The sequence below is a fragment of the Myotis yumanensis genome, unplaced genomic scaffold (assembly GCF_028538775.1).
Source record: "Myotis yumanensis isolate MYYU_CA2020_CCGP unplaced genomic scaffold, mMyoYum1.0.hap1 SCAF_2, whole genome shotgun sequence".
Lineage (NCBI taxonomy): Eukaryota > Metazoa > Chordata > Mammalia > Chiroptera > Vespertilionidae > Myotis > Myotis yumanensis.
Window position 1 is genome coordinate 6,833,228 of NW_027223753.1, and position 13,312 is coordinate 6,846,539.

General features: G+C 57.6%; 1 protein-coding gene across 1 annotated transcript in view; it reads left to right on the plus strand.

Moving 5' to 3' along the window:
• DRAXIN (dorsal inhibitory axon guidance protein) overlaps positions 1 to 13,312 on the plus strand; it is a 30,452-nt gene that overhangs the window by 1,904 nt on the left and 15,236 nt on the right. The window contains exon 2 of the mRNA XM_070404084.1: positions 11,449 to 11,896. Coding sequence (XP_070260185.1) covers positions 11,458 to 11,896 — 439 coding nt within the window. The 5' untranslated portion in view covers positions 11,449 to 11,457. The remainder of the gene's footprint in view (positions 1 to 11,448; positions 11,897 to 13,312) is intronic.

The following is a 13,312-nucleotide window of genomic DNA, read 5'->3' on the forward strand; positions in this document are numbered from 1 at the left end:
TGTGACTTCTAGGAACCTTGCTCACAGCCTCCTTGCCCCTCATCCACGTGAAAATGATGGCACCTTCTCTGCCTTCCTCGCCATTCAACCCACCCCTCTCCCCAGCCCTAAGCACCTCCACAGCTCCCTGTTGCCACTAAATTAACTGCCTGCCTCCCACCACATGCCATCCACTCCTGGGGGTTCAGCCATGATGAAGGGCTAATCGTCTCCATGCCCGGACTTCCCTGGGCTCTTGCTGGGGCCCTTGCCTCCATGTGAAATGTCTGCCCTGCCCTGTGCTCGGTTGACGGCTACCCATCCTGCAGGCCCAGGCCCGATGGCCCCTCCTGTGGGAAGCCCTCCTGCTCCCCTTTGCCTCCCTGTCTCTTGTGGTCCTCATTTCTCTGGGTGGGGCGGGGTCCCATTCCACCTGTGATCCCAAGGCCTGACCCACAGTAGATGGTCTGCACACACTTGTTCTATGGAATGAAATCTTTGGTCAAGGAGACAGGAATGAACTGGAGATTGCGGGCCACAGTTCATCCCTGGGTGCGACTGGGTCCTGCTGGCCAGGCCAGGGACAGAGTTGACCCTGGAACAAAGGACCGTGGCTGGGGAGGTTAGAGGGGGGGCAAACTGTGGGAAATCCCTGTGGTTCGGGGCGGGCCTGCATCCCTCTGGAAGGTGAGGGAGCGGAGGAAACGGACCCGACAGGGAAGTGACTGCCTAGGTCCGGCAGAGCTGGTTGTCCCAGTGGATTGCTTAGCAGTTGTGTGACCCGGAGGCGTTCCCTCACTGTCTCAGCCAGAACTGAGGCAGAGCTGGGGTCTGCGTCCCGGCCTCCCTGACTCCACCGCCTGGGAACAGCAGAAGCAGAGAGGGGCCCTGGGCATATTCCCAAGTGGGGTGTCATACAAGCCCCCCGGTTCTGAGCCGTACAGTTGAGACCTGCCTCTCTTGCTGCTCCAGCCCCTCTGCTTGTCCCACCCCAGCCCTTCCTCTCGAGTGGGCCTCTGTGGCCAACGGAGCATAGACCTCCCCAGGAAGGACTCGAGAGGGTGGGAAGACTGACCACTAGAGGCCCTGTCTCCCCTCCCGCCAGGTCCCAGCTTTGGAAGCTCCCCCACCCCCACCCCCCCCCCACACACACTGCAACAGCAAGGCCTGGCATTGATCACCTGGACACATCCCTGGATGGATGTGGGGTCATGAGGGATGAAGTCCCTGCCTGACCCACAGCAGCTGGGATGAACAAATTGTAGAACCCACACTTTTTAAGGGGTTCTCTCTGTGCTAGGCTCTGGGTTAAGGTCCCCAGAATGTGTCATGCCTGAGGGTCATGGAACTGCACCGGTATCAGTCGCTGAATGTAGCATGACTGGTCAAGACCCTGCCTTTCGAGTCAGATGGGTTCAAATCCCAGCCCTACCACTTACTCTACTGAGTAACTTTGGGCAAATCCCCAAAATCTCTGTCCCGATGTTGAGCCATTGTTGCTATTATTACCTGAACAATAGTGTCCACTTCAGAGGGCTAAACTAGATTGTGCATATAAAGCTCTAGGCTTAGCTTAGTAAATGCCCAATACATGACACCCAAACAGACACACTCATCTTGCAGATGTGGGACTGAAGCCCAGAGAGGTTAACTGACTTGCCCAGGGTCACACAGCTATTCAGTGCTGGAGCCAGGATTCATAGCCAGGCTGTCTGATTCCAGGTGTCTTTCCACTCCACACTGGCTCCTCCAGAGCCAAGAGCAGGCATTTTTGTCACTTGATGATTAAGTGATGAGTTGACCAAACAGCAAGTCATGTTAAATTGTCTGGACACCGAGATCATGAAGTTTGGGGAGATGTGGGGGGAGGGTTGCCGAGGGAAGAAGAGGGGGAGGAGCACCTGTAACCAGGAGGTAGGACTCTGTCTCAGAGGTGGGGTGGGATATTGGGAGAGAGGAGCATTCCCCCCGCCCCCCAAAAAGACAATATCTTTACACACATTTTTTTGAGGCTTTGTGGGGGGTAGGAATTCCTGAGGCTGCTGTGGAAACAATAAAAGCAGATGGGACTGCCCCTGCGGGGAAGCCAAACCTCATTTGCCAGACAATGGTCCCTTCCAGGCTGGCCTTGGCCTGTCCCACGGAAGCCATCCATCACCCACCAAGGACTGAGGAGGGGACCGCCTGCGCCCGCCCCCTGCACATGCTGGCACAGATGCACACATGCAACCCCCCATTTCCCCTCCCCGTAATAACCAGTTACTGTCTATTGCGCCCTTACTGGGTAACACTGACTCCCTATTCCTTTACCTCCTCTCATCCTCACATCCATCGGATGTGAGGCTCAGAGAGGTTAGGTGACTTGCCCGAGGTCACACAGCTCTTTGTACTCTGCTGGGTGGGGCTCTCCCAGGACTCAGCTTAATGGGTTTGGGCTGCCATCTGTGTGTTCACATCAGTAATAGTCATGTCTGTGCCTCAGTCCTTCACGGGACCTGTGGCCACTCTGCCAGGTCAGAGGGGACACCTGAGGTCAGTGATGGTGTCTTTGCCTGCAGATTAGATGCTCCGTCCAGCAAAGAGCGTTTTCCTCATGTTCTGGCCAGAACTGTGTCTCTCCTCTCAGATCGGCAGGTCCCCTCGGGCAGCCAATGGAACTCAGCCTTTAGAACAGCCTTTCTGGGGCATTGGCTGCTTTTCCTGCTTAAACAGAGTGCCCTGCGGGCAGGAGCGATGCCTCTGGTCCCAGAGTGCTCCAAAGCGAGAGCTGGATCGCCCCTGTGGCACAGGGACCTCCCGTCACACTGGCAATGCCCAGGAGCAGGGACCCTGCCTCCCCCTTCAGACTGGAGCTGGTTCCCTGGCATGGCACCCGGAGAGGCTCAGCGAGGGGTGCCCACCTGGCCTCACCTCCCCGGAGTCTCCACTGCAAAGAAGCACCTGGTGCTCCGCAGGTTGAGAGGCGGAGTTCTCTGCATGAGGCCGGGTTGGCACAATGGCCTCTGGAGGGGTAGGCGGGGCTCTGGCTGTTCTGAGGCCTAGAGGGAGGCCCCTTCCTGTGGCCAGGTGGCACTCTGGGGGTGCAGAGCTGCACGGAGGCAGGGAGATGGGTAGGGGCTAGCTCAGGACAATCAAGCCCCCCGCTGCCAAGGAGCACCTCCCGGGGTGGCTGATTAGAGTCCCACCCACCCCACCAGCGAGCTCATCTTCACTGCCTTCCAGCTCCCGTACCCTTCCTGGGCCCATCCTTACCCAGAACCACACGCACCACACAGGACTGACTTCCTAAATAGTCAGATCTCAGACAGGCTAAGAATCCCATCCACAGAAAGGAAAATGACTCATGAAGAGGGGATGGTGGGAGAGAGCATGAGAGGGGTTATAGGGGCGAAGTCTTATCCCAAACTAGAGGCCCGGTGCATGAAATTCGTGCATGGGGGGTGGGGTCCCTCAGCCCTGCCTGTACCCTCTCCAATCTGGGACCCCTCAGGGGATGTCCGACTGCTGGTTTAGGCCCCATCCCGCTCCCCTGCCAGCCTGGTGGCCCCCAAATGCCCTCTCCTGCTGGACTCATGGCCCCCAACTGCTCTCCCTGGCCAGCCTTATGGCCCCCAACTGCCCTCCCCTGCTGGCCTGATCGCCCCTAACCGCCTCTGCCTCGGCCCCCACCACCATGGCTTTGTTCGGAAGGAAGTCAGACGGTAGGAAGATGTCCGGTCTCCCGGTCTAATTAGCATATTACCCTTTTATTAGTATAGATTGCCTTGGTAGGAGCCCAGTCCCTGAATTTAGGATCCACCCACCTATTCCCCACTCATGTGAATGTAAATACTTTGTTTGAACAAGCAAAAGTGCCCATTTTCCAGCCCTAGGAGAGCCAGCTAAAGAAGACAGGAATTTGCTCCCAGGAGTCAGGAACTCTGAGATCCCCCAACTGGAGGCCCTGTGCTGGTCACCGGGAGGGAGCACATCCCAGCAGCTCGGCGGGTTAGGGTCTCATCTGTGCCCAGGAGTCAGGCACAGTGAGAGAAGGACAGAGCAAGGCAGGGCACCTGCAAAAGTGAGTGTGGGGGTGGCTCTGGAATGGGGTGGTTATTATCATGTATCGTGACCCCCTCAGCCAGCCCTATCCCCACCCCTCTACCTCCTGATTCTCCCCCAACCCACCATGCAGCTGGTGAGCTGATCAGCAAGGCAAGAAGGTGGGACCCTGCTCTAGCCCGTTTGCTCAGTGGTTAGAGCATGGCCCCGAGGACTGGAGGGCTCTGGGTTCATATCCAGTCAAGGGCACATACCTTGGTTGCAGGCTCAATCCCCAGGGGGAGGCAACCAATTAATCTGTCTCTCTCACATCGATGTTTCTCTCGCTCTGTCTCTCCCCCTCCCTTCCACTCTTTCTAAAACTCAATGGAAAAAATATCCTTGGGTGAGGATTAACGGGAAAAAAAGAAGGCAGGACCTTCAGCTGTCCTGGTGGCAGCCCAGCTCCACAGTTGTCTGCCAGGCCGGAGCCCCCCATCTCACGGCCCCCAAATGCAAGCTGTTGGGGGGAGGGGCTCAGGAATCAAAGCCGGCTCCAGGCTGGATTAACTGCCTTCATTTACATGTGATGCTGCCTCCTGGCAGCCTTCTGGATGGAAACAGCTTTGCAGCTCAACTCTGCACAGCGTGGGCACAGGATAAGGGCATGGCAAGCCCCTTTCCCCTCCGTGGTCAGTTTTCCTTCCCAGCTGCCAGTGCCCACCTCCCTGCTGGGTCCTCACGGAGATGACAGATGTGGGGGGGCAGGTGACCCCTGATGGAGTGCAGGGCTGTCCCCATGGAGAGAACCCAGGCCTTGAGTGGCTTGCCACTCACCAGTCGTGTCATCTTGGATCTGTGGCTTCCCTTCCCAGAGTCTCGGTTTTATCACTTTATTTTCTTTCTTTTTTTAATATATGTTTACTGATTTCAGAGAGGAAGGGAGTGGGGGAGAGAGAGAGAAACATCAATGATGAGAGAGAATCATCGATGGGCTGCCTCCTGCATGACCCCCCAATGGGGATCGAGCCCACAACTCAGGCATGTGCCCTGACCAGGAATCGAACCGTAACCTCCTGGCTCAGAGGTCAGCACTCAACCACTGAGCCACATTGGCCGGGTTCGGTTTCCTCGTTTTAAAAATGTGAGAGGGATGCCATCAGAAATGGACGAAATACGCCTGCAGCAGCCTGGGCTTCGCAGCTGCTCAGGGAGCGGAGGCTCCCATGACCGGGATTGCTTTTGTTTTCTTCGCTTGGAATGAGCCACTGTTGGGTCTCAGTTGTGAGAACGCCGTCTCTGGGTGGTGGGTGTGCTGATGTCCCTGGACAGCTCTTGTCAGGGCGACTCCTGAAGAGCAGGCTTTGTGAGCAAGCCACCGCAACACGTCCATGCCTGGGGGGGCAGGGGGGGGCGGAAGGGGGTGCCTGCTGCCCCTTTTCTCCTGGATGCTTGGCGCTTTGTATGCCGCCTCCCCCTGGCTTCCAGAGCGACAGAAACGGATCAGAGCCCTTCCTTGCTGGATCCTTGGCACGACTTCTATAGCAGCCCACGCTTCCTGGGTGGCTCGTCGCCAGGCTGGCATCTTGGCTGCTGGGCTGTGCCAAGATCTGCGTGCAAACCCTGTGGGTTGGAGAGAGAGTTCCGAGCAGTTGTCAGGACAAAGTGGTGCTAGGTCCCCCAGCCCTCACTCCAACCCCTCCCTCCGCGCGCGCGCGCACACACACACACACACACACACACGCACACGCACACCTTGAGAATACATTTATGATTTTGCGCTCAGGTTCGATTGTGCTCGACCCACTTTCATTTCTGTCCGTAGTTGTCAATGCCTGTTATTTGCAGGGTCCTGTAGATCTGCTAGGAACAGTGGGACAGAGCCCCTAGGACATTGGTCGGCAAACTGTGGCCCCTTGAGTGTGGCTCTTCCACAAAATACCACGTGCGGACACGCACGTACAGTGCGATTGAAACTTCGTGGCCACACTCAAGGGGCCGAAGAGCCACATGTGGCTCTCGAGCCGCAGTTTGCCGACCACTGCCCTAGGATGTTGCTGCAGAGCTGGGCAGGAGCGCAGGGGAGGAAGCTCATCTAATTGGGGGACTGAACAAGGCTTCCTGACAGAGAGGGCAGGCAGGGTTTGGACACGGAGAGAGAATAGAATCGGGGACGGTGGGGTGTGTTTGGGGCCCGGGGAATGGTCTCTGTTGGCTGTGAAGGGGAGGAAGTAGCAGTCAGGGCTGCAGAGTTAGGTTGGGGCCATATTAATCAAGGCCCTATGTGCCAAAGCGAGGAGCCTGTGATTAGAGGGAAGGCAGTAGGGAGCCATGGATGGCTTTGAGAGGGAGGGGCGTGGTGGTGGCATGATCAGAGTAACCTGGCAGCAGTACAGGCTGGATGTGGGGGCAGGACGGTGCTAATAAGGTCTGGGGAGAGGGATGCCACGCCCTCCCACATGGGTGCACCAGAACTGCACACTGAACCCCCTCTCCCCTGCCCCAGGCAGGCTGCATGCATGATTCGTGGGGTACAAGGGGCGAGGAGGGAGCAAAGATGGCCCTGAAATTGGGGTTCCTGGGTACAGTGAATGGCACAGCCATTGGCAGGATCTTGGCAACAGAACTTGTGGAAGGAGGGGGGGCGGGAGGCGGGGGAGAGAGGAGAGAAAGTATAATGGGGTCATGATGCAGGGGGTGCGGGGCTGGGCTGCCCCTCCCGGCTCTGTGGGGACACACTGTCTTCTGAGACCAGTCCCCAGGTTGGTCACCGAGCTCACAGTCCGGCTTGTGTGCGCCACAGGGACAGCAAGCTGCCCACACACGTCAGTGGGTCTGCCCAGTCCCCGCCCCTCTGCCAGCCTCCTCTGGACTCTTGCCTACACTTTCTGGGTGCCCTGCCTTGCTTCTCCCCATGGGAGGATGGGGATTCCATTCATTAGCCAACACCTGGAAGGCTCCCTGTTGAGGGGAACTCTGTGGGCATCCCCCCCACCCCCCACCCCGGCTCTCGGTATCCCGTAGGACAGGAGGGCAGGGCTGGGTCCAGGGCAGCATTGGCAGAGACTCAGAGCCTTTCTCATCACAGGGAGCAGAGGGTGAAGCCTGCTAAAGGGTGGTCTGCAGACCAGCCAGCGTCAGCCTCAGTCCTGGGAGCAGGGGTCCCTGGGAGGGGAACAATGCTTGACTAACAGCCCTTTGAAACGGGCCCCTTCCTCCAGCCCGACTGCCCAGCTGCTGGAGCCCCGGCCTCCGGGACTTTGAGGGGCAGAAACCCCCTGCTGCCTGCCAGGTGGACAGGAAATCAGCCAGAGCTGCAGCGTGAATGGTCTTAGGAATGGAGGGATGTGATGAGAACCAGGGTTGTCACAAGCCCAGCCCCGGTCCCACCCAGCTCCCCGAGGCTCACCCAGGCTATGCAGGTGGCTCCGGGCAGGATGAGATGAGAAGTGACGGGACAGCCTGTCTCTATGGTTCCAGGAAGAGCAGAACCGAGGGCCGTGGAGGCCCGGCCCCGGCCTCCCAGGGGACCAGGACACGCCAGGCGGATTGAAGGGACAGCAGGTGACTGGGCGAGGCGGGAGGAGCTCTTCCCTCCCTCAGCCCCCAGCCCTCTCACAGTGGGTCAGCCTGGTCCAGAGCCGGCCTCCCTGTCCCACCTGCCCTCCCTGCTCAGGACAAGGGCCCCTCAGGCAGGGCTGGCCAAAGGGGAACATGGGGCGAGGGCGAGGGCCAGTGTGGGGACTGCAGGCACTGAGAGGGCTGGAGGGAGACAGGCATGCGGGACCATCACAGGCCCAGCAGCCCGTCCTCAGCCCTCGCAGTTACAGGGCCACACGTCACGAGGAGACGGCGTGGGAGCACCTTTGGGAGCCTGAACTCTCGGGGCCCGGAGTCCATGGAAATTCAATCAGCCCGGCCAGCCTCCTCCTCTGGGTGCAGTGAGACAGGTGCAGGGGTGCCCTCCTCCTCTGGGTGCAGTGAGACAGGTGCAGGGGTGCCCTCCTCCTCTGGGTGCAGTGAGACAGGTGCAGGGGTGCCCACCTCCTCTGGGTGCAGTGAGACAGGTGCAGGGGTGCCCTCCTCCTCTGGGTGCAGTGAGACAGGTGCAGGGGTGCCCTCCTCCTCTGGGTGCAGTGAGACAGGTGCAGGGGTGCCCTCCTCCTCTGGGTGCAGTGAGACAGGTGCAGGGGTGCCCTCCTCCTCTGGGTGCAGTGAGACAGGTGCAGGGGTGGGTGCTGTGGGGGAGGCACTGCAGGGGTCCCCAGAGTTAGCAGACATCCCCCCCCATCCATCCCCCAGCCACAGGCCTCAGGAGCCAGCTCCAAGGTCCTCCGGAACATCCAGGTGTCCGATTCTTCCTCCGGGGTCGGGGAGAGCAGTGGGTCCCATGGGGGAGGGGGGGCGCTTCCAGTGGGGAATGGGGAGCAGTCAGCTCACCCCACCCTGCAGGGTTCAGAGTCAGAGCCTCCAGAACCCCTCAGGGCAGCAGGGACGGGGTGCCAGAACCTGCCCAGACCCCAAAGGGAAGAAGGGGGCAGTGACAGAACCAGGAAGTCCAAGGGGAGCCATGTGACGACTCCCAGCACAGGCCTGAGAATCGCATAAATGGCCCCTCCCTGGTGTGACTGAGCCCCGGACCTTTGCTTGCCCTTCAGGAAGTGGTAGGAGCGCGGCAGAGAGTTCTTAAAAGGACCGGGTGTTGTGAATTCACCCAAAGCGCTGAGCACACCTCCTGCCTGCAGCACGTGCTCAAACGCTGTTGTTGCCTTGGCTTGAATGTGGGCTTCGAGCCAAGTCCTGGGGACTAGAGGCATCATTTCGAGAGGACGCAGCAAAGGGCAGAGGTTTGTGCAGAGAAAGGAATTCTAGGCTAATTGGAGCCTGGATGCTGCTTACGCTGTTCTACGGGGTCTCGGCCCCAGCACTGTGGTCCTTGTGGGCCGGCCGGGCTGCCTCAGAGTCTGTCCTGTGCATCACAGGGTGTTCGCTCCTGGCCTCCGCCCAGTGGAGTCAGTAACACTGCCTGGTTTGTTTATTTTATTTTTTTAATATTTTTATTAATTTCAGAGAGAAGAAGGGAGAGGGAGAGAGAAACATCAATGATGAGAGAGAATCATTGACCTGCTGCCTCCTGCACACCCCCTACTGGAGATGGAGCCCACAACCTGGGCATGTGCCCGAACTGGGAATTGAACTGGTAACCTCTTGGTTCCGGGGTCAATGCTCAGCTGCTGAGCCACACCCGGCTGGGCGTATTTTATTTTATTTTATTTATTTTATTTTATTTTATTTTTTTATTTTTTTATTTTATTACTAGAGGCCTGGTACATGAAATTCGTGCACGGGTAGGGTCCCTAGGCCTGGCCTATGATCAGGGCCGATCTTCCCCAGCTGTCAGCAGCCAGCCCTGCCCCCGCTATTGATGCTGGTCGCCCTCTGTTTGTGGGGTGACCGGCAGGGCTGTCGGGGCCCTGCTCACTCGCACCTGCCTTGGCCTGGCACTGCCCCCTCCGCTGCCACCCACCCTCGGTTCCCCATCCCCCACCGGGCGATCGGAGCCTGCCAGCTGGGGGAAGGGACCGAGAGGTTGGCCAGCAATGGGGGCCTACAGGCAGCTCCTGCATTGAGCGTCTGCCCCCTGGTGGTCAGTGCACATCATAGTAACCGGTCGTTCCACCATCTGGTCGATCTGCATATTATGCTTTTATCCTATATGCAAATCGACCAGATGGCAGAACGACCCATTGGTGGGGGGTGGGGCCAGTGAGCAAAGGGAGGGGACTGCAGTTGGGGGGCGGCGGTGACCAGCAGTGGCAGAGGGGTGATGGGGGGGGGTGGCGAGGCCGGTGCTGTCCCTTGATCGGCCAGCCTGGTCACCTCCCGCAGAGGGAGGCCACCAGTGGTAGCGGAAGGGCAATGGGGGGGGGGGTGGGCGGGGTCACCTTTCACAGAAGGAGGCCAGACTGACGCTGTCAGTTGGACATCCCCTGAGGGCTACCAGACTGTGAGAGGGCACAGGCCAGGCTGAGGGACCCCCCAAGTGCACGAATTTTCATGCACCGGGCCTCTAGTATATATAGATTGTTGAGAGTATTACAAATATCCTTCCTTGTTCTTCTCCCTGTGCCCCCCACCACCCAGTTCCTACCCCGCTCCCAGCCTTCACCACCCTATTGTCTGTGTTCATGGGCTATGCATATATGCATATAAATTATTTGGTTAATCTTCCCCGCTCCCCCCCCCCCCCCCCCATTCCCACTTCCCTCTGAAATTTGTCAGTCTGTTCCATGTTTCCATCCCTCTGGATCTATTTTGTTCCTCGGGGGGGAGGGGGGTTGTATTTTTTATTTTGGTAACCTTTACTACAGTTAGTTTCTCTTTTTTAAAAAAAATATATTTTATTAATTTCAGAGAGGAAGGGAGAGGGAGAGAGAAACATCAATGATGAGAGAGAATCATTGACCGGCGGCCTCCTGCACACCTCCTACTGGGGATCAATCCCGAAACCTGGGCATGTGCCCTTGGCCGGAATCGAACCTGGGACCCTTCAGTCTGCAGGCCAACGCTCTATCCACTGAGCCAAACCAGCTAGGGCTGTTCCTCAGTTTATTTTGTTCATTAGATTACACATATAGGGTATCCCAAAATTCACGCAAGATTTGAATTTTGCATGAGCATTAACAACAACAAAAATAAATAAAAGCCTAATTTTACTTGGTTTATCGAATCAGATTCTAATATCTGTTGCCCTTTGATTTCAATCCCTTCAATTTGATAAGCATTACCAAGTACCAATTATGGCCCAGGAGCAGGGACAGTGAAGACCAATGAAGACCACGGCTTTGCGTATGTGCCAGCAAAGCCGTGGAGGCCTTTTACCCGATGTGCTATTCCATACATAACCCTATATGGTATACTTTATGAATCAATAAACAATTTACAATTTTTAATTATAAACCTGTGTTTTCTATCAAAATTACTTCTTGTGTGAATTTTGGGTCACCCTATATAAGTGAGATCATGTAATACTTGTCTTTCTCTGACTGGCTTATTTTGCTTAGTGTAATATTCTCCACATCCCTCCATGCTGTCTCAAAGGGTAAGAGATCCTTCTTTTTCACAGCTGCATAGTATTCCACTGTGTAACTATACCACAGCTTTTTTAATCCACTCATCTACTGATGGGCACTTGGGCTGTTTCCAGATCTTGGCTATTGTAAATAACGCTGCTATGAACATAGGGGTGCATTCTTTCTGATTGGCGTTTCAGAATAACACTGCCCAGTTTTGCCAACCCAGAATTACCAACTACCCCCTGGGGGCAAAGTCCGCTCTGTCCCTGTGGAGAAGTCCTGGGCGGCAGGGGTGTCAGGGAGGGGTTTGGGAGTGGGGAAGTGGAGGAGGGGGGCTGCCCAGCTACTCCCTCAAATGCTGCTTTTCTTGCAGGAGGAGCCCATGGCTGGACCCACCACCCACGTTGCTCCCATGCTGTTCCTTGCCCTCCTGGCGTTTCTGGAGCTGAGCCTGGCCGGCTCCCTGGGCCCTGGAACCCCTGCTCGAAACCTCCCTGAGAATCACATCAACCTCCCAGGCCCAGCACTGTGGGCGCCTCAGGCCAGCCAGCACCACCGGCGGGGCCTGGGCAAGAAGGAGCGGGGGCCAGGCATGCCTGGCCGGGCCCAGGATGGAGCTGTGGGCACCTCCACCAGGCAGGCCTCCAGGCTGCCAGGGACAAGGGGGCTGCTGCCTGGGCAAAGTCCTGCAGGCCTGCTGCAGGACAAGAGTCTGCTCCTGGGGCTGGCCCTGCCCTACCCTGAGAAGGAGAACCGGTCTCCAGGGAAGAGACGCAGCAGGGAGCACAAGAGACGCAGGGAGAGGTTGAAACTGCACAGAGGTAGCTGGATATCTGGGATGGGGTGGGATGTTGAGATGGAAGGGAGGGCGGAGTGAGGGGCGGAGATGGCTTTAGGAGCAGGCCCGGAGGGGGTGTCCATGGTGTAAGGTCACTGGGAGGACATCCAGAGGCCCCAAAGGAGGCAGGCAATGGGCACCCAGAGGAGTGAGGGGGTCTCACTAAGGTCAGAGGGATCTGGCGAGGGGAGGAGCCTGGGAGAGGCAGGGAGGGACGTGTGGCCATAGACGCCCAGTCTTTTTTTTTTTTTTATTGATTTTTTACAGAGAGGAAGGGAGAGGGATAGAGTTAGAAATATTGATGAGAGAGAAACATTGATAAGCTGCCTCCTGCACACCCCCTACTGGGGATGTGCCTGCAACCAAGGTACATGCCCTTGACCGGAATCGAACCCGGGACCCCTCAGTCTGCAAGCCGACGCTCTATCCACTGAGCCAAACCGGTTAGGGCGACGCTCAGTCTTATCCGTAGGTAATCCTCCCCCGTCAGAAGCTCGACTTTGCATCTGACCTGAATATACTGATTAGCCACGGACCAATTCAGGGCCCTCCAAGGACATCACTTCATCGACTCCGAGGCCTAGAGCAGGGCTGAGCGCATAGATTCTGAAGCCACTGGCCTGTGCCTCGGTTTCTCCCTCTGCCAAATGAGGAAAATGGCCCCATGGAGCCTCAGCGGAAGCCCAGAGACCACCTGATATGTGGAGGGCTTGGGGCGGTGCCTGGCAGGCGGCAGGGACGGGGAGCCGTTGTTGCCAGGTGATGCTCAGCTTTTCCTTGATGCTGAACCAGTGTCCTCCAGCCTGGACACAGAGGTCCCGGGGGAGGCGTCTCATCCCTATCACTCCGGCCTCTGCCCTGTCTGTTCCCTGCGGGGCTCCCCATCCCCTTAGCCCTCCCCACCTTCCTTCACATCTCCAAGCCCCTGCGAGCATCTAGCTGCCACTCTTCCCAGCGCCCCCTCCCTTTGCCCATTCCGTCTCTGAACAAACATTTTCCAGCAGCTACACTCAACTGGCTCCTCAACTGGCTCACCTGGCCTCCAGCCCCAAACCGCAACCGCAGCTTCCAAGCCTCTTCCTGTGACAAGACTGCCTCTAGGGGCAGGGCTGGTGGTGCAGATATAGAGCACAGAGCGGAAGGGGTTCTGCAAGAGGAGGGTGGTGGAGCCTCAGCCCCGCCTCCTGCTGCAAACAGCTGGGGCTTGCTTTCCTGCTAGGCCTACTGGGACCCCCCACGTGGGCAGAACACAGTCCGCCAGGTGTATGTGTGGCAGGGGGGCAGCTTAGATCCTCAGCCCCCTACTCCTGGATGCTGGCATCCTTGAGGGACAAGCCAGAGGGCATGCACACATGGGGTGTGGATCCATTCAGCTCAGCTCCAGCCCCCAGCTCCAGGG